Source organism: Martes martes (assembly GCF_963455335.1).
Source record: "Martes martes genome assembly, chromosome: 10".
Classification (NCBI taxonomy): domain Eukaryota; kingdom Metazoa; phylum Chordata; class Mammalia; order Carnivora; family Mustelidae; genus Martes; species Martes martes.
Window position 1 is genome coordinate 16,738,442 of NC_137898.1, and position 22,227 is coordinate 16,760,668.

The window sequence follows — 22,227 nt, forward strand, 5'->3', positions numbered from 1 at the left end:
TCTTTGTTACTCAAAAACATCCCAGATATTGTAATACATTTAACTTTTGGTTCGTCCATTCAGCCTACAGTAGAATAAATTAACCCTCCTCAGACTCAAGACCAAATACAAACAAGGGTTTGGTGGTCTTAGGTGCTTCAGGCTGACCAAAGATACAGGGGAAAAAAGGAAAATACAAATGAATGGTGCTAGAGAACAAGAACAAGAAAAAACAGTGTCCTTGGAGAGAAGAGGATGTGGTTCTCCAAAAAACTACTCTGATCCCACCCAGTGCCCTAAGTTCATTTTCTGTGCTTTAGGAGACAAGCTTCTCTAGCTTTTGTAATTTATTCACAAGCACAGTCCAAGGAAAGCAGTAGAGTGTCCTAAAACCAGAGGTTCTGTTCTATGTGCTATAGCCAAGCCCCACCAAAGAACCACAGATTTGTAGCAATTGATCTGAGGATTAGTAGATATACTGAATAGATATCTTGTATTATTTCAAACTCATTTCCATTTGTTTCATTAACTAATATTAGTAAAAAGACACTTGTTAAGGAATTCATCTTACTGAAATATTTTTACCTCACCAAATATTTATTAAAAGCCTTTTATATACTATTTTATCATTTTATATCTTATACATTTTCTTTTTTTTTTAAGATTTTATTTATTTATTTGACAGAGAACACAAGTAGGCAGAGAGGCAGGCAGAGAGAGAAAGGGTGAAGCAGGCTCCTCGCTGAGCAGAGAGCCCGATGCAGGGCTCGATCCCAGGGCCCTGGGATCATGACCTGAGATGAAGGCAGAGGCTTTAACCCACTGAGCCACCCAGACACCCCTATGATTACTTCTGAATAATTACCCACATGATGGTAGATGGAGTAAATTGAAGAGATTATTTCTGAACTACTCTAAAACTACTAATTTAGAAAGTGCAAGTTGAAGTGAGGTCTGGTCTGGGGAGACAACTAATAGTCCTCTAGGAGTCCCCTCAGTGATGGGCCTCAATTGCATGTAGGATCAATAGCACTGAAACACTGAATCCCACTAAACATCAAATAATACCTTGAAAGTATCAGGTTGTCCTCATAATACAGTGTGATATTTTTCATGAGGGGCTGTAGGATGTATCATCAATAAGGAGAACTTTTTGTGGACATTTGTTGTTTTGATGAAACATCTCTAACACTTCAGCAGATACACTGTGCCTACCTCATGAAGATGCTAAAGATGAGCTATAAAAACTGTCTTAGTGAGCCTTGATTGATTTTTCCTGAGTTTGTCTTCCTTCTTCAAATGAACCTTGATTTTCCTCTGAGGACCCACAAATTCTCCATTTTCAGTATGAGTTATGAATAGTGTTATGCCCTAAGGGTGGGACTATGACTCCTGTGTAGCCAATCAGAGAGCATTTCCCCCCCATTGTAATGATCAGGTCAGAGATATATTAGAAAATGATATGCAAACTCAAAGTTTGTTTAGACTCTTGAAAAAAAGTTATTATTCTTTTCCTAATAGAGTTTCTGGAGTAAAGACCCAGAACTGTTGCCCATGATCTTGGCGTAAGTAGAGAGAGCCTTATCTAAAAGGGACCCAACATAAAAGGAAGCAGAGCCAGCAAAGTAGAAGAAACTCATTCTTATCATAAAATTTAACTGTAGAATCCACACATTTCCATCTTGTATTTCCATCTTGTATTTTATTCATTTTATATTACTATTTTTGCATTCATTTAAATAACATAATAAATACTTGTAAACTTAACTCTATCCCAAGAACTAAAATAATACCAATAATTAAATCTATTTTAGCTCTTCCCTATCTTGCCCCATGCTTAAATCTAAAAGTAACCAATAACCTGATTTTTGAATGTATAACTACCCTGCTTCCTAAAAATAGAATATCTTTATCATATATATATCTTTATCATATATATATGTGTGTGTGTGTATATATATATCTTGTATATATATACATGTATATATACGCATATATATGTGTATATATACACATATATATATGGTTGATTTTTCCTAGCTTTGAATTTTAAAGAATATAGCTAAGTGTATGTGAAATCCTAGGAATGGCTTTAATTTTTTCATTCAACATTATATATGTTACCAAATTTTACATCAGTTTTTAAATATAGTTTTAGATTCATTTTTACTGTCATAACATACTCTAGTGTATGATTATTTTAAAATGTGTTTACCCATTATCCTGCCAATAAATACTTGTCTAGTATGAACAATAACAATTAACATTTATAAGCATGTCTCCTATAAATGTAATTGGTGGGTAGCAGGATATGGCAATATTCAGCCTTACAAGATAACATAATAAATTTCCACAAGAGGCCCAGGAAATACAATAAATTATGTTCCAAAAAAGAAGAGACTAGAATACTTATGAACAGTTCTAATACTTCTACTTGATGAATGAAGATATTTTATATTTTGCTGTTATTTTAATTAAAAACATAAATTTGTAATCCACAGACCTATCTGGGTTTATATTTTTCACTGTCAATTAAAAAATGTCAATTGTTAACAATATAATGGGCCAGATAGTAGCTATACTTTTGGTGAACACAGCATAATGTATAAAATTGTCAAATCACTAAGTTGTACACCTGAAATTAACATTGTATGTCAATTATACTAAAATTTAAAGTTGCCAATTCTTAGCCACTTTATCTGTGTCATATTTAGAATAGAATTTTTGAGCACTAAAATAGAATGATGTCCTGTGAATGGAAGAGAGTTTCTGTGAAGCTGAAAAACTTCCCATTACTTATTACGTTATTAATATTATTAGAATATGTGATCTAGAAAGTTAGATTTGAGGTATATGATTGTACTTCTATTAACAAGAAGCATATGTATACAAATATTTCCATCTACTTCTACATACCTATATTAATTGAAGATGACTTGCAGAGGTTAGGAGAAGTATGGTAATGAATAGAGAATTGCATGATTGCATAAATTTCTTTGTTCCCTAGAATATATAACCTGGGCTCAAAAGTCTGGTCAAGGAGAATAAGATCTGTTTGGAAAATGATAATGAAACACATCATCTTTACTGTCTTATTGATAGGATACAGAGCTCTATAAATAGATGACCTTCCAGAACCTTGAGTCTTAAGTGGACCTGGTACCTTCTAATAGACTGCCTGCCAGTACTATAACCTATAAAGAACTTCTTAAAAGTGAAGACGTCAAAATGATAGAAAAAATTTACCTTCATTCTATTTTATAATTTAAAAACCCAATTTGAAGAGGTAATGGAGGGAGATGAATCAAAGCATGGAGGATTTTTAGGACAGTAAAAATAATTTGTATGACAATAGAGTGATGGACACATGTCATTATTATACATTTGTCCAAACCATAGAATGTACAACTATGGACCATGGGTGATTATGACATGTCAGTGTGAGTTCAATTGCAACAAACATATGACTCTGGTAGGGGATGTTGATAATGAGGAGACTGTGTATGTGTGGGGGAAGGCAGGGGAATTTCTATGCCTTCCTCTCAATTTCTCTGTGAACATAACAGTGCTATAAAAAATAAAGTCTTTAATAAAATGATTTACCAGCTGATGTATAGACTTTTACACACATATGCCAGGTTTGTTTCTGACGTATAATTTCTTGGGGTCATGATCTATCCTGAAGCTATGACAATGATGTGTTTTTTGGGTCAGCCTTGGGTCAGATGTCTTGGAACTCCATGAGCCTTTGGCTCATGATGCAGGGAAGGAAAAAGCGGATTCCCTGAGGTACACAGCAAACTGTGGTCAATAACTCCTTCCAACACGGTCTCTTGGTCTCCAAGGCTGATGCAATCCTTTAATTATCAGAATATGTGATGCCAAAACCACTTCCACACTAACAGGCACTTTTGTTTATCAACTCCCCAGTGACAATTTCTTCCAGCAGCCAATGGTTTCTTGGCAAGAAGCTTCAGAGCCAAATCCTACTCTTGAACTACTGAAAGGGTTCCTACAAGCACACCCTAATTCCCCCAACATAATGAAAGATTCTCTGAAGACATTGCATCAGCCACCTTGAATAGTGTTTCTGTCTCCAGTGCCTTGCCTAGTCATGAACTGCGACTAAGGCCTCCTGTCTGTCTCCCTATCCATGAGCTAATGCGAACTCCCTGCCTTTACATGGAACATATTCCTGAGATCACTCTTCTGCTTCCTGTCATTCAGAGCATGGGCACAGAGCCATCTACACATTCAAGTCTTGTGTGATCCATTGAAGTGTCCACTCTTTACCCACATGGCACCTAAGTGTACCTTGATAATGTGTAGATTATTGTTCATTTGCAAAAGACTTTTTAAATAAGGATGCTCTGAAGCTTAACTTCAACCTTGGTATTCAGCCAAAATAATTTATCGGTTTAGACCTCAACATTTGAAAGACTGAAGAGACAAAGGCCTACATCAGTGTCATTTCTGGTTGTCTCTGCTCTTCAGGGACATGACTTCATAGGTTACTTCTGTTTCCAGTCTGCTTAATGGTACAATTACAGATTAGTCATGGCATTCAGATTTACTGCTGATATATGAATATTTACTTTCAAGTATTAATGAACATTCTAAGTATGACTTGGAGAAAATACCTCCTTATTTGGTTTTTTCTTTTGTTTTCTTTTTTATTTTTTTTATTTTCCTGCGGATTTGAAATACTTCGGGTAGGATTTGGATCATCGTTCTCTTAATACCAATAATTAGAATACTAACCTCTTTCCCAAAATGTGAACACACACATGATAGCCACAGCTGCAACTGACAGCAAATCACTTCAGAGACAGGCACAAATTGGATCACAAAGCAAATGAAATTGCATAAGTTCTTTTTCCATTTTTTTTTTTTTACTCTAACAACTTATTGATAAAGAAAGGAATCCTATTCTTTATTCTTGCTTCAAACTAATTACCAAAATTATCTACTAGGGCTAGCATAGTACTATATTTAAATTATATATTTAATTCTGAAATGTTTAAATCTCTTGAAGAATGAAATTTATCTTTTAAAAATATTTTTACTTTTTGTTTGGTTTGGATATTTGTACAGAATGATGACCACTGAAAAGGATCTTGTTGAATACCTGCAATGAGACATTGAGGGAAGTTTTCAGCATAGGGCAGAAAGGAGGAAGAAAAGAAAGAAATATTAAGATGCAGGTTACTGGCTTAAGTTAGAAACACAGTATTTGAAAGGAAAGAAAATCAGCTTTTTGGGAAAACATCTGGGAATGGTAAATGGTCAAGGTACCACTTCTGATACCCACAAAGACCTCCAAAATGATCTCTCTGCCTTGCTTCCCCATAGAGCATGCCACCACAGAATTGACCTGTAGATCCCAGCTACTGAAAGAAGACTGAAGAATTAACAAATGCTAAAATTTCCATTCTTGCTGTGTTTTGATAAACTTGGAGCATGAAAAGTATAATGAACAATTAAATTCTCAAACACATTGGACCATGGGAAGCTGAGCTCTTCTGAGAACATGAGGCCAGACTTTCTCAATCATTCATGTCTTTCCACAAATACTCCTAAAACTAGAAGAGGTTCCCAGAATATAAAGCACAGCTCCTTCTCTTCCCTTTAATTTTAAGAAAATTACAACTTTTATTCTCCTTGTTTTCCTTTTTGCTTCTCCTCAATCCTTAACTTTCCCCTCTGTTTAATCTTTTTAGGAAAGCTTCTCACTTCCAGCTGCCCTTGTCTCATTATTAGAAAACCCTTCTCCACCACAAAGCTGAAATACCCTGTTGCCATAGTTTCCTTTATTACACTGATAAATATTTTCTATTTAAATTTTTAACTATTTTTATTTCCCATGGTGCAAAGAATATTTTTCCAGATAGCCACATACACACTGTCTTAGAAACTTTTTCTAATCATTACTTCCCAGTAATTTAAATATCACATTAATCTTATTCTAATATCTTATACCTATTGTGTTCTATTTCATAAATTTGTGTTCAGCTACAGTGATATGTCTATCCCATTGTTAATACCACACGTTTGTAATTATTTGTAGCCAAGTACTATATTTTATCTGATATACTTTCCCCCCCACTTTTTGTCCAAATTACCTGACCACGTTTTGCATATTTATTTTTCAAGAGGAAACATTTTTTTCTTCTTAAAATATATATTATTAACAATTTTACTGGGGAACTCTTTAATGTATAGGTCACCTTGTGGAGAGTTGAGATCTTTGGATATTGTGTATATTTCATATATCAGGAAGAATTAGAGGAAGCATCCCCTAAAACAGCTGTAAGCCAGGCTAAAAGCTGAATGTGGTACAATTTTTAAAGCCTTGTAGACTAAGAAATATCATAAATGTATCAAAAAATGTTCTCATCTTCAGGAGAGAACCAGGTTTTTTTAAAAAAAATATTAATATTTTTATTTTGTTATAAACATATAATGTATTATTAGTCCCAGGGGAAAGGGTTTGTGAATCACCAGGTTTACACGCTGCACAGCACTCACCATAGAACATACCCTCCCCAATGTCCATAACCCCAGCACCCTCTATCTACCCACCTCCCCTGGGCAACCCTCAGTTTGTTTTGTGATTTTAAGAGTCCCTTATGGTTTGTCTCCCTCCCGATCCCATCTTATTTCATATATTCTTTTCCTAACCCCAAACCCTGCACGTTGCATCTCCACTTCCTCATACCAGGTAGATCATATTATAATTCTCTTTCTCTGATTGACTTATTTCGCTAAACATAATACCCTCAATTTCCATCCATGTTGTCACAAATGGTAAGATTTTTTTTATGGCTGCATAGTATTCCATCATATGTATATACCACATCTTCTTTATCCATTCATCTGTTGATGAACATCTAGGTTCTTTCCATAGTTTGGCTATTGTGAACATTGCTGCTATAAACATTCAGATGCACACGCCCCTTCAGATCACTACATTTGTATCTTTAGGGTAAACACCCAGTAGTGCAATTGCTGGGTTGTAGGGTAGCTCTATTTTCAACTTTTTGAGGAACCTCCATCCTGTTTTCCAGAGTGGTTGCACCAGCTTCCATTCCCACCAACAGTGTAGGAGGGTTCCTCTTTCTCAGCATCCTCACCAGCATCTGTCATTTCCTGACGTGTTAATTTTAGCCATTCTGACTGGTGTGAGGTGGTATCTCATTGTGGTTTTGATTTGTATTTCCTTGATGCGGAGTGATGTGGAGCACTTTTTCATGTGTCTGTTGGCCATCTGGATGTCCTTGTTGCAAAAATGTCTGTTCATGTCCTCTGCCCATTTCTTGACTGGATTATTTGTTCTTTGGGTGTTGAGTTTGATACGTTCTTTATAGATTTTAGATACTAGCCCTTTCTCTGATATGTCTTTTGCAAATATCTTCTCCCATTCTGTCAGCTGTCTTTTGGTTTTGTTAACTGTTTCCTTTGCTGTGCAGAAGCTTTTGATCTTGAAGAAGTCCCTATAGTTCATTTTTGGCCTTGCTTCCCTTGCCTTTGGCAATGTTCCTAGGAAGAAGTTGCTGCGGCTGAGGTCGAAGAGGTTGCTGCCTGTGTTCTCCTCAAGGATTTTAATTAATAACTTTCTCACATTGAGGTCCTTCACCCATTTTAAGTCTATTTTTTGTGTGTGGTGCAAGGAAATGGTCCAATTTCATTTTTCTGCATGTGGACATCAAATTTTCCCAACATCATTTGTTGAAGAGACTGTCTTTTTCCAATGGACATTCTTTCCTGCTTTGTCGAAGATTAGTTGACCATAGATTTGAGGGTCTATTTCTGGGCTCTCTATTCAGTTCCATTGATCTATGTGTCTGTTTTTGTGCTGGAACCATACTGTCTGGATGATGACAACTTTGTAATAGAGCTTGAAGTCTGGAATTGTGATTCCACCGAATTTGGCTTCCTTTTTCAATATTCCTTTGGCTATTCGAGGCCTTTTCTGGTTCCATATAAATTTTAGGATTATTTGTTCAATTTCTTTTAAACAAATAAATGGGATTTTGATAGGGATTGCATTAAATGTGTAGATTGCTTTAGGTACAATAGACATTTTCACAATATTTGTTCTTCCAATCCATGAGCATGGAATATTTTTCCATTTCTTTGTGTCTTCCTCAATTTCTTTCATGAGTACTTTATAGTTTTCTGAGTATAGATTCTTTGCCTCTTGGGTTAGGTTTATTCCTAGGTATCTTATGGTTTTGGGTGCAATTGTAAATGGGACTGACTCATTAATTTCTCTTTCTTCTGTCTTGTTGTTGATGTAAAGAAATGCAACTGATTTCTGTGCATTGATTTTATCCTGACACATTACTGAATTCCTGTACAAGGCCTAGCAGATTTGGAGTGGAGTCTTTTGGGTTTTCCACATATAGTATCATATCATCTGCAAAGAGTGATAGCTTGACTTCTTCTTTGCTGATTTGGATGCCTTTAATTTCTTTTTGTTGTCTGATTGCTGAGGCATGGACTTCTACTGCTATGTTGAACAGCAGTGGAGATAATGGACATCCCTGCCATGTTCCTGACCTTAGTGGAAAAGCTTTCAGTTTTTCTCCATTGAGAATGATATTTGCGGTGGGGTTTTCATAGATGGCTTTGATAATATTGAGGTATGTGGCCTCTATCCCTACACTTTGAAGAGTTTTGATCAGGAAGGGATGCTGTACATTGTCAAATTCTTTTTCAGCATCTATTGAGAGTATCATATGGTTCTTGTTCTTTCTTTTATTAAGGTATTGTATCACATTGATTGATTTGCAGATGTTGAACCAACCTTCCAGCCCTGGAATAAATCCCACTTGGTCGTGGTGAATAATCCTTTTAGTGTACTGTTGGATTCTATTGGCTAGTATTTATGTGACAATTTTGGCATCTGTGTTCATCAAGGATATTGGTCTGTAATTCTCTTTTTTGGTGGGATCCTTGTCTGGTTTTGGGATCAAGGTGATGCTGGCCTCATAAAATGAGTTTGGAAATTTTCCTTCCATTTCTATTTTTTGGAAGAGTTTCAGGAGGATAGGAATTAATTCTTCTTTAAGTGTGTGGTAGAATTACCCTGGGAAGTGGTCTGGCCCTGGGCTTTTGTTTGTTTGGAGATTTTTGATGACTGTTTCAATCTCCTTACTGGTTATGGGTCTGTTCAGGTTTTCTATTTCTTCCTGGTTCAGTTGTGGTAGTTTATATGTCTCTAGGAATGCACCCATTTCTTCCAGATTGTCAAATTTGCTGGTGTATAGTTGCTCATAATATGTTCTTATAATTGTTTGTATTTCTTTTTTTTTTTTTTTTTTTTTTTGGTTGTGATCTCTCCTCTTTCATTCCTGATTTTACTTATTTGGGTCCTTTCTCTTTTCTTTTTGATAAGTCTGGCCAGGGGTTTATCAATCTTATTAATTCTTTCAAGGAACCAGCTCCTACTTTTGTTAATTTGTTCTTTTTTTTTTTTTTTTTTTTGGTTTCTATTTCATTGATTTCTGCTTGGGTATTTATGATTTCTTTTCTCCTGCTGGGTTTAGGCTTTCTTTGTTGTTCTTTCTCCAGCTCCTTTAGGTGTAAGGTTAGGTTGTGTATTTGAGACCTTTCTTGTTTGTTGAGAAAGTCTTGTACCACTATATATTTTCCTCTCAGGACTGCCTTTGCTGTGTCCCACAGATTTTGAACAATTGTGATTTCATTATCATTTGTTTCCATGATTTTTTTCAATTCTTCTTTAATTCCTGGTTGGCACATTCATTCTTTAGAAGGATGCTCTTTAGTCTCCATGTATTTGGGTTCTTTCCAAATTTCCTCTTGTGATTGAGTTCTAGCTTCAGAGCATTGTGGTCTGAAAATATGCAGGGAATGATCCCAATCTTTTGATACTGGTTGAGACTTGATTTATGACCCAGGATGTGATCTATTCTGGAGAATGTTCCATGTGCACTAGCAAAGAATGTGTATTTTGTTGCTTTGGGATGGAATGTTCTGAATATATCTGTGATGTCCATCTGGTCCGGTGTGTCCTTTAAGGCCTTTATTTCCCTGTTGATCTTTTGCTTAGATGATCTGTCCTTTTCAGTAAGGGGAGTGTTAGAGTCCCCTATGATTATTGTATTATTGTTGATGTGTTTCTTTGATTTTGTTATTAATTGGTTTATGTAGTTGGCTGCTCCCATGTTAGGGGCATAGATATTTAAAATTGTTAGATCTTCTTCTTGGACAGACCCTTTGAGTATAATATAGTGTCCTTCCTCATCTCTTATTTTAGTCTTTCCCTTAAAATCTAATTGATCTGATAAAAGGATTGCCACCCCAGCTTTCTTCAGATGTCTATTAGCATGGTAAATTGTTTTCCACCCCCTCACTTTAAATCTGGAGGTGTCTTTGGGTCAAAAATGAGTTTCTTGTAGACAGCATATTGATGGGTTTTGTTTTTTTATCCATTCTGATACCCTGTGTCTTTTGATTGGGGCATTTGTCCCAATTACATTCAGGGTAAGTATTGGAAGATATGAATTTAGTGCCATTATATTGCCTGTAAGGTGGCTATTACTGTATATTGTCTCTGTTCCTTTCTGATCTACTACTTTTAGGCTCTCTATTTGCTTAGAGGACCCCTTTCAATATTTCCTGTAGAGCTGGTTTGGTGTTTACAAATTCTTTCTGTTTTTGTTTGTCCTGGAAGCTTTTTATCTCTCCTTCTATTTTCAATGATAGCCTAGCTGGATATAGTGTTCCTGGCTGCATGATTTTCTCGTTTAGTGCTCTGAATATATTATGCCGGTTCTTTCTGGCCTTCCAAGTCTCTGTGGATAAGTCCACTGCCAATCTAATCTTTTTACCCTTGTATGTTACATACTTCTTTTCCCGGACTGCTTTCAGAATTTACTCTTTGTCACTAAGACTTGTACATTTTACTGTTAGATGACAGGGTGTGGACATATTCTTATTGATTTTGATGGGGTTTCTCCACACCTCCTGGATTTTGATGCTTGTTCCCTTTGCCATATTATGGAAATTCTCTCCAATAATTGTCTCCAATATACCTTCTGCTCCCCTCTCTCTTTCTTCTTCTTCTGGAATCCCAATTATTCTAATGTTGTGTCGTCTTATGGTGTCACTTATCTCTCGAATTCTCTCCTCGTGGTCCAGTATTTGTTTGTCTCTCTTTTGCTCAGCTTCTTTATTCTCTGTCATTTGGTCTTCTATGTCATTAATTCTTTCTTCTGCCTCATTTATCCTAGCAGTGAGAGCTTCCATTTTTGATTGCACCTCATGAATAGCTTTTTTGATTTCAACTTGGTTAGATTTTAGTTCTTTTATTTCTCCAGAAAGGGCTTTTATCTCTTTGGAGAGGGTTTCTCTAATATCTTCTATGCCTTTTTTGACCCCAGCTAGAACCTTGAGAATTGTCATTCTGAACTCTAGATCTGTCATGTTACCAATGTCCATATTGATTAGGTCTCCAGCCTTCGGTACGGCCTCTTGTTCTTTTTTTTGAGGTGAGTTTTTCCGCCTTGTCATTTTGTCCAGATAAGATTTGCTTTCTCCTGCTGTGGATTTCTGCTGTTCTTGGTGAGTGACATTGGTTTTGGATGGGTTTCTTGTTGATCTTCTGGTGGAGGGGCCTGTTGTAGTGATTCTCAAGTGTCTTTGGCAGGCGGAATTGCACCGCCCTTGCCAGGGGCCAGGCAAAGTAATCCGCTCGGGTTTGCTTTCGGGAGCTTTTGTTCCCTGAGCGCTTTCCATAGAGTTCCAGAGGACAGGAATGAAGATGGCGGCCTCCCAATCTCTTGACCCGGAGGAGCCGAGAGCTTGGGGTTCCACTCCTCAGTGGGCCCTCAGAGAAAAGCCCCCAACCGCCCCGCCTCCCTGGCCTGAGGTTGCGCCTTGAGGAAAGCATTCAATTGTTGGAACCTGGAGAAACGTGCCTGGTCGCTTCCATCTCCGTGGCCTCCAGCCACCCTCTGAGCCCACCCAGCCTGCAACCGGCACAAGGTAACCCCGGGCTGAGAGCTCACTCCTCGGCTTTGTCGCTGTAGCCGGCTTCCCCGCCGGCCCCTCCCCCCAGGGTCTATCTTCCTGTTGTTTTGGATTCACTTCTCCGCAGGTCCTACCTTTCAAAAAGTGATCGATTTTCTGTTTCTGGAATTGTTGCTCTTCTTCTCTTCGATTTCCTGTTGGATTTGTAGGTGTTCACAATGCTTAGATAAGCTATCCAGCTGATCTCCTGCTACCCGATGTCATCTCAGCCTGCTACTTCTCCGCCATCTTGACTCCCCTTTCGACAACTGCACTTCTAATAATCCCTTTGCTACTTTGATTTTTGAACTACTACACTTCCTTCTGTAAAGTCTAATTCCTGGAGAATATTACACACAATATTCAACTACTAAAAATGACAGAATTTGTCGTTTTCTAAAAATTAGAAGTAGTGGAAATTCAAGTAAGAATAAAAAAGACGGATGGTTTCCTTCTGTCATCTGATAGTCATGTCCTGCCTGGGAGGCTGGAATACACAAAAGGATAAGTCGAGGCTCAGCACTGGAAAAGTACTGAAAAAATACTATCTCACCCAGGACATAATAGTGAATTAATACCAAAATAAAGGATTGAGAGGCTGTCTGAAGGACACCAAGAGCGCAGTGAGGGAGGTGCTAAGATGATTATGAATGAGACACAAAAGTTAAAAATTGGCAACAGCAAATAAGAAACTAATAGGAAACTCTAGGAACTGTTGTAAGTCAGTTTGACTACATCAGGTTAGAGAATCTTGTCAACTTAGGAATTCTTTTAAAGAACCAAGTGTTGCTTTCCATTTCTGTGGTGGAGCTACTCAGGGATACCAATGGGCACTGAATAATTTCTTAAGACTGAAAAAGTGATTTGCTGAAGGGAGGGAAAATGCCTGTTAAGAAGCATGTGGCTCAGGGCACCTGGGTGGCTCAGTGGGTTAAGTCTCTGCCTTCAGCTCAGGTCATGATCCTGGGGTGCTGAGATTGAGCCCCACATTGGGCTCTCTGCTCAGCAGGGAGCGTACTTCCCCCTCCCCCTCTGCCTGCCTCTCTGACTACTTATGCTCTCTCGCTCCCTGTGTCAAATAAATAAATAAAATCTTAAAAAAATAATAAAAAGGAGCTTGTGGCTCTGTTGGATGATTACACACATGGCCACTCTGTAACTGTGGTACAGATCACTGTACAGGAACAAAGGATTACATGGTTAACGCTGATCTAGTCCTCTGCTGTGAAGCTGCTCTGGGTCTCACCCATGCGAGGTTCTTGCCCCCTGGGAACACCCTGTTATTAAAGCAGATGGATGCAAATTCACTGCGTCAGGGAATAGCTCCTCCATCAGTGGAGTACCAGCCTCAGGGGATGAAACTAGTGTGATGAACTCTGGCTCTCTGGGCTCCCATAGCACAGGACCACCAAGAAAAAGAACATTAATCTCACACTGTATGTTCTAAGAAGGTGAACGAGAGCCTTTTCTACTTCTGTCTAAGAATACAATCAACTAGGGTTCAAAAAGACACCTGAATGATTTGATAAACACTCTAGTTGGATAACTTGTAGCAATTATCCTTAGTTACAGGGAATGTAAATCCCCTGGTAAACCAGAAAGGTTATTTCCTCCTCAGGATCATAAATGCTTAAGTCTTGTGTTTTAAATCTCTCTTTGAAAGCAATACAAACCTTAGTTCTCTGAATTTGGCCAAGATGTAATAATCGGATGACTTTTCCTTCATTTATACCCCAGAGAGCTTGCCTCCACAGTCAGAAAAAACAAGTTAGAGAAATTGCACCTGGTTCTTGGACTCTCTGAAGGTACATCATATGATCAAATCTTGAGTTTGGTAAGATCTTGTGTTAAATAACATTATAATCTTTATTTTTACGACTTTCCATTGTTGGCCAACTGTAAAAACTCGGCTCTACCAATCACCTCTATTATTTCACTTAAATATATCATATGTAGATCTTACTTATTTATAGAACTGTAGCTTAGAACTTGATTTCAAAATATAACATTATATGAATCAATTATATTGAATAATTACATAATATTTATTACTCTTAAAGTATGTGAGTAATTCATGCTCAATAGTTGTTCACTTTGTATGTAAGCAACACTCTCTCTAAGTAAGGAAACCTGATTTTGACCCTGATTTCTAACTTGAGTAAGATTAGATTTTTTCACTTGATCTATTTTTGTGTCCTTTTCTGAAAATTTTTAAAAACTAAATGAATGAGTGTGTCCTTAGAATTTCAAATCAGTAAATAAACTGTAGAAATCAATAAAATGTTCACAAGCAACAAGAAAAAGGGTGGAAAATATACCTGCAAAGAATTACTAGGAGATTCTCTCATGACCTTTCTTCCAATTTCAGTTCTCACCTTCTTTCCTTCTCACTCTCTCTTTTTAATCTCCCTTTCTCCATCCTTCTGCCCTCTTTCTGTCTGTCCACTCTCTCACTCTGTGAGTATGCATCTGTGTTTCTCTATTCCTAACTGTGCTACTGCAGAAATTGAGGCTTACAGAGGCTGTGATAATGAAGCCAGGAAGTGGACTGGCTGTGACTTAGCAGTAGGTTTGCAGTGTCTGGATCCAGTGACATCCCCTGCAAACAGAAAGACAGGTGTGGAAAGCAGTGCTAGGAGTCTGGCAGGAACTGGATGGGATGACAGTGGAATACATAAAGTGAGAGGAACAGGGAAATGAAGTTGAATAGGGTGCTCCTGACTGAGTTGAATGTTAGGTTGAAAAATTCAATTATGTACTGTATCAATAGGGAGTCACTCCAGATCCAAGCCATAAGACAGATGGAGCATTAGATGCTGCTTAGAGCAGTGGCTTTCTCAATTTTGTTTAATGTGCAATGAACTATCTCTCTAAGAAATCCCTACCCAAAGGCATAAACAATCAATGCAGTTGACAGATGAATGATTGTGAATCAATGCAACTGAGAGATGAATGATAAGACTGAGCCCTTCTGCTGTTACTCAGCTAGCAAGCCATCCTTTTACTACAAGTGAGGACACTGAGGCTGGGAGGTGCCAGCTATATGCCCAGGAGAAGACCACATTAAAGACATAGTCTGGATAAAGGATGCCTCTCATTTTCTGAATCTGGAGTCAGTGTTCTTTGTAATTCATAGGGTTTCTTACATGCAAGATCTCAGTTCAAGGGTCAGGAGGGAAGTGATGTAGTTAGGCAGTGGGAAGAAATGGCACTTCAACCATCTCCTGTGGAAGCTATGCATTCTGTGTGTAGGGTGGGGTGGGAGTGAGGTTTCTGGATTTTAAGAGTAACTTCCCAGCTTTCACAGGATGGTAGCGTCCACACGTCACTTGAAGCTGTGCTCTAGAATATTCCTAAAATACAACAGCCAGCCTCTGCCTAAAAGTTCCCAGTGGTAACACAAGTCATGTTTTCTTGGGAGGCTGTCTCCTGGGTTACAATAAGAACTTTCTTGAAACATCACATCTATTCTCTTCTGCAGTGGAGGAACAGAGTTGATAACTGTTTGAGCTGTGGGATCAAAAGACCAACCCACAGCACACCAGTTTTCTAATCTTATGCAAGAGATTTAACTTCCCAAGATCTCAGTTGCTCTTCTTTACAATGGAAGTCCCAATGGTACTTAACTTCACTTGGTTGCATGAGGCTTAAGTGAGGTAATACTATATCATACTTGCCACAATGCCCAGCAACCAAGTTAGTAAACCCAAAACTTAATTGCTTAATTGGTGTTTTTACTATATTCCAGAATCCTTTTCTCCAATTAGGGAACAGGGGAAATAAAATGAATACCTGATTTGATTCATGGTTGAGTCAGTATGTATGACTTGGATCTTTGCTGGACCATTCCTGTTTGTAATTTTCATCAAGGAGCAATATATCACACAGGTTAATATAATCATGAGTTTTAGGTATATTTTGATCATTTAATAATTACAGGTAAAGAACAAAATTATAACAAAATTGTAATGTTGTACGGAAAAGAGCATAGGAAGCATAACCTATTTCAGATTGTTTGGAAGATAAAACAGGACAATATATGTTATGTGATTAGCACAGTGATTGGTATATGATAAACTCACATAGTATTTACTAGAGAAACAATGTTGATATTTGAGGACACTGATTCAGGATTTAGAAAATATGGTTCATTTTCTGGCTTCCCCAGTCATGAGCTGTGCAACCTTGATTGTTTCATAAACTCTATCAGGATCTGCTCTATCCTCCAGTAAAATGAGTCAATCATGGGTAGATCCAGTACCTGGAGTAAAGCAGGTGCTCAGAATGTTGGCTAATAGTAGTAGTAGTAGTAGTAGTAGTAGTAGTAAAGGGAAGAAAACTGTATTTCATATGGAAGAACCATTTAAAGAAAGAGAAGAAATGTCATGGGAGAAGCTAGCGTTAATGAAGTATCTACCTTTTAAACACTTTTTGGAGCGTATTATTAAGATTCAGATGCTTGTATGATGAATAAATGAATAAAAACAAATAACAACATCTATAAGATCCTGGAAATATATGAGGTCAAATCGCCACTAATTATAAATCACATGTTGCCTTTACAGGATTTCTAGCTCTCAGCTGGAACTCATATCAGCAACTAATAAATGGCAAATCCAAGTAATGTGACTGAATTCATTCTTTTGGGCATTGCAGAGAACCCAGAGGTGCGGAAAATGCTTTCTGTTGTGTTCCTAATCATGTATGTGTCCACAGTTTTGGGAAACCTACTCATTGTGGTAACTGTGATCACAAGTCAGCGTCTGAGATCACCTATGTATTTTTTCCTTATTTCCTTGTCCCTTTTGGATGTTACTTACTCTTCTGTCATTGCCCCCAAGATGATTGTGGACTCCCTCTCCAAGACCACTACCATCTCCTTAGAAGGCTGCCTGACCCAGCTCTTTGCAGAGCATTTCTTTGGTGGTGTGGGGATCATCCTTCTCATTGTTATGGCTTATGACCGCTATGTGGCCATCTGTAAGCCCCTGCACTACACAATTATTATGAGCCCCCAGGTATGCTGCCTGTTGCTGGGAGGCACCTGGGTGGGAGGGTTTATCCATGCAACAATACAGCTTATCTTCATGTATCAAATACCCTTCTGTGGCTCCAATGTCATTGACCACTTTATATGTGATTTGTTTCCCTTGTTGAAACTGGCCTGCATGGACACCCACACCCTGGGTCTCTTAGTCATCCTCAACAGTGGGGTGATGTGTGTGACCATCTTCCTTATCCTCATTGCCTCCTACGTGGTCATCCTCTGTTCCCTGAGGTCTTGCAATTCTGAAGGACGGCACAAAGCCCTCTCCACCTGTGGCTCCCATCTCACTGTGGTCATCTTGTTCTTCGTGCCATGCATTTTCCTGTATGTGAGGCCTGTGGCCACCTACCCCATAGACAAAGCAATGGCTGTGTCTGATTCCATCATCACACCCATGTTGAATCCCTTGATCTATACCCTGAGGAATGCTGAAGTGAAAAATGCCATGAGGAAACTGGGGAAACGAAGGAGTTTTGTAGGCAAGTGACTTCTTTATTTTCATTGTAAAAATGATCAAATGTATAATTATTTTTACAACTTTATCATTTGACTTTTGCTACTTGCCATCTCTCTAATATATAAGACATCTTGACAGAAAGACTTTTGTCTATTTATGATTGGCATCTATTAAGTTTCCATACAGTTTTGTTAAATGATTATAGAATGCAAGAAACTTGTCCCTGGACATAGTCTAATTCAGATGGTTGGATGAAAAAAGGAGACAGTCAATAAATATTAAAAAATAAACAACCATGAAAGGATGCTGAATTTTGTTAAATGCTTTCTCTGCATTAATTGAGAGGATCATATCATTATTGTCCATTCTTTTATTAATGTGATGTATCACATTGATTGAGTCATGGATGTTGAGTTACCTTGCAGCACAAGAGTAAACCCTACTTGGTCCTGATGAATAATCCTTTTAACATACCATTCAATCCAGTTGGCTATTATCCTGTTGAGAATCTCGGCATCCGTTCTCTGAAGGCAAGGGAAATAAAGGGGAAAATGAACTATTCTGACTTCATCAAGATAAAAGCTCCTCCACAGCAAAGGAATCAACAAAACTAAAAAGTAACCTACAGAATGGGAGAAGATATTTGCAAATGTCTTATCAGATAAAAGGCTAGTAGCCAAGATCTATAAAGAACTTCTCAAACTCAACACCCAAAAAACAAACAATCCAGTCAAGAGATGGGCAGAGATATGAACCGACATTTCTACCAAGGAGACATACAAATGGCCAACAGACACATAAAAAATGCTCCATATCACTTAGCATCAGGGAAATGCAAATCAAAAACACAATGAGATACCACCTCACACCACTCAGAATGGCTTAAAATAACAATTCAGGAAACAACAAATGTTGATAAGGATGCAGAGATAGGGCAACCCTCTTACACTGTTGGTGGGATGGAAGCTGGTGCAGCCACTCTGGAAAACAGTATGGAGGTTCCTCAAGAAGTTAAAAATAGAGCTACCCTAAGACCCAAATATTGTGTTACTAGGTATTTTCACCAAAGATACAAATGTAGTGAACCAAAGCAGCCCCTGCACCCCAATGTTCATAGCCGCAATGTCCACAATAGCCAAACTATAAAAAGACCTGAGACATCAATCAACAGATGAATGGATAAAGGTGTGGTATAGATAAATAATGGAATATTACTAAGTCATCAAAAGGATAGAATCTTACCATTTACATCAACATGGATAGAATTGGAGGGTATTAGGCTGAGTGAAACAAGTCAGTCAGAGGAAAACAATTATCATATGGTTTCATTCATAAGACAAATGTAAAAACCATCACAGAGGACCATAGGGGAAGGGAGGGAAAATGGAATGGGAAGAAATCAGAGAGGGAGACAAATCCTGAAAGACTCTTAACTTTGGGAAAGAAACTGAGGGTTGCTGGAGGGGAGGTGTGGGTAGGAATGGGATAACTGGGTGATGGCATTAAGGAGGCCATGTGATGTGATGAGCATGGGGAGTTATAGGCAACTGATGAATTACTGAACTCTACATCTGAAACAAGTGATGTAATATATGTGGGCTAATTAAATTTAAATAAAAAATAAATAAACAAAAAGCAGAGAGCAATCATTAGAATAGCATCAGTGGAAGTGGAGGGCTCTGATTATTTTATGGAGGGTACTTCATGTTGGATAGGCAGAAGAAGATTCTATTATCAGATACCATTTCAGCTGATTGTGAATTCTGTTGAGATTTCCTGAGGAAAAGTGCTGAAACATATTAATCAATATATTTAATGATGATAAGCAACAATAAAAAAAACAAATGTGATCAGGAGGAAACAGCCGTATGAGGATTAGTGGGGTCAATATTCTGGAAAGGGACACTCTAAAGCAGACTCCTGTGGTATTTTCAAGGAACTGTGAAAGACCGGGAACATAATGGTCCAGGAAGAGAGTGGCAAGAAGCAAGATCAGAAATGCACACAGGGTCAGGTTGGTGGTGCCGAGACCACCAACACTCCCTGAAACCACAAAGAGCGTGAATGTTGTTATTGTCTCTTAAAAATGACCAAGCCTCAAGGAGTCTTCATAAATGCTGACTGACACTAACTTTTGTGTATAGGGGAGTTGGGGGAATAGGTGGAAAAGCGTTTGCAGCTAGCTTCTATTTGTCCTTTAATTTTTGATTGTAGAAGGAAATTTACAACAGCATTTGAAAATATTTCACAGTGAGATACTTCTTTTTATATTTTAAGGTTTTTTTTTTTTTTTTTCTCCATGAGTCAATACAGAAGAAAGAATTAATAACAGTGAGATGACTTGGGTCTTTTGAAAACCCTTGGGATGATCTTTATTTTATCACATAATATAAACACTGGATTCCTGAACTGGGAAGGACCTCAAAATGAGGTCAATGTCTTTATATCTGTGTAATAAGTAAGATTTTAGAACTTGATAAAAGTCCATAAAGGGAATAGTGTGATGCTAGATTTAGCTTCATGTTTTCCATTCTATTATTTAGAGCTTTTTGTGACTGTGCCATCCTAGAATATAAGGTCAACTGCCAGTTTGTTCAAATCTTTTCATAGAGGATTACATTAGTTTTCAGGTAATAGCTTGCCTCTATTTCCCATTAAATACATTTTAGCAGTTAAGGCTTGGAAATATTTTTACATATTCTGCTTTCCAACACAAACCTTAGTTTGTTGATTTCTGTTACCAAGATTTTCTGATAAACAAATTATATTGTTAAATAGAAGGGCTATTTATGAGATGCCAAAATGGGATTTGATAAAATTTCATCCAAATTACAATTAAAACAGACTAAACTAAAAGTAAAATGAGTTTCTTTAACTTGATCAGAGGTATATTCCAGAAACCTAAAGGAATGTCACACTCAATTCTAAGAGAGATCCATTAAATTCAGGAATAAGAGAGGCCACCTATTATAGCTGCTATCATTATATATTTTACTAAGAGTTTTAAGGCCAAGTTCTCAAAATCATATGATTACAGAGTTCAGGAAGATTTTAAAAATTGAATAGAGCCAAAACTACAGAAAGACATTTAAGAAGAAATTTAAGACATTTGCTCCCTGTAGAAAGGGAGTAAATCTTGTCCGTTTTAAGAGTCTGACAAGACTAAGCTCTGGTGTGCTGTTGCCTTATTAGGAGCATATATCCAAATCTGTCCCATACTCAGATTTTCAGGAGAAATAAGGCATGCATATTTTATATAAGTCTTAATGACTTCAATATAATGATAACTGATTATGTTTATAAAACTTTATGTTCAACGGTTATTGGATTAAACAAATTTACAAATTTTCAGGTAAATTCGGTCCAACAGCCTGTCACTTTGGACATTCTGTGTGAACCAATGAGATAAGAGTGGAAGGAAATAAAACAACCAGAATCAAACATCAAACAACACAACTCATTACTGGCTGGTGTGTTCATCTAGTTCATCAAACCAAAACAACCAGCTGACAGATTATAGTGTTTATTAAAAGAGCTTAGTCAAAAATCAGCATAATCAAAAATCCACATACTTCCAAATGTAAGAATAAAACAATTATAAAAAGAAATAAATATCCTTCACAAAAACAATAAGACTAAGAGACATAACAAAAACATGAACAATCTTCATGAAAAACACCAAACATTTTCATAAAAGATGTGCAACAACTGAATCAAGTAAGTTATACAATTCACAATGAGAAGAACTCCCATTTTAAAGTTGTTAATTTTTCCCAAGTAATTGACACATAGAGTGAAATCCTAATCAAAATCTCTGAAGATTTTTATGAAAACTGAAAATGATTCTAAACTCCACATTGTTAAATATATAGTTGGCAATTGTCAAAGGTTTTTTTTGTGGGGGGGGGGTGGGGGGAACAGGGGAGAAGAAAAAACAACAAATATATCATAAAGATTTAGCAATGTTTTTAAATAGTGTATGCCCATAGAATAAACAAATATGTTACTAGAACACAGTATTCAATTGTATATATTTGGTAATTTAACATATGATGATTTTGAAAGTGTTAGTCACATGCAAATAAATTATATTAAGATAAATGACTATCAATTTGGAAAAAAATTAGAACCTATCTAACAAAGTGAATAAAAAAAATTCCAATAGAATTTTATGTGTATGGGAGACATTAAAAACAAAGAGGAAAAGGATGCAGAATAAGCTAAAAATACATTTTAAATGTAGTTAAACTAGAAATGGGGACATGGCAGATGAGATGTAAGGAAAAGTGATATTTAAAGCGAATTAAATATTCTCTTGTAATATTATCCTATTTCTTTAAGCAAGGAAATGAATTTGTTTCCATTTTCAATAACTAATAATTATTTAAAAAATAAAAACAAAACTGATTCATTTAAAGAAAATGTAGTGTTTTAAATTTCTGGACATAATGCAGTCACTGGAGTTCCCTATTGCTGTAAATAACTAAAAGCTGCACAAAATATATGAAACATTGTTTTCAATATTGAATGACTGGCAGCATAGTACTTGGAGCCCTTAGAGAAAGGAAAGAGTTCAGGTGAGTGCTAGGACAGTCACAGCTGCGCAAGAAGACTCCACCTGAATGTAGAAATGAGGGGAACTGGGTGTGGCTCCCCTCACCACTGGAATCATGAAAGGGTTTTATAAGAACTCTGTTGGATCTCTTAT

At 37.1% G+C, this 22,227-nt stretch overlaps 1 protein-coding gene across 1 annotated transcript; it reads left to right on the forward strand.

The window, feature by feature from the left end:
* Positions 1 to 16,622: 16,622 nt before the first annotated feature.
* Positions 16,623 to 17,549, forward strand: LOC308350762 (olfactory receptor 4C6-like; the record flags this gene model as incomplete). Its single annotated transcript, XM_080816258.1, has 1 exon — positions 16,623 to 17,549. The coding sequence occupies one exon, from the start codon at positions 16,623 to 16,625 to the stop codon at positions 17,547 to 17,549; it is 927 nt and encodes a 308-aa protein (XP_080672384.1).
* Between the last annotated feature and the right edge of the window lie 4,678 nt (positions 17,550 to 22,227).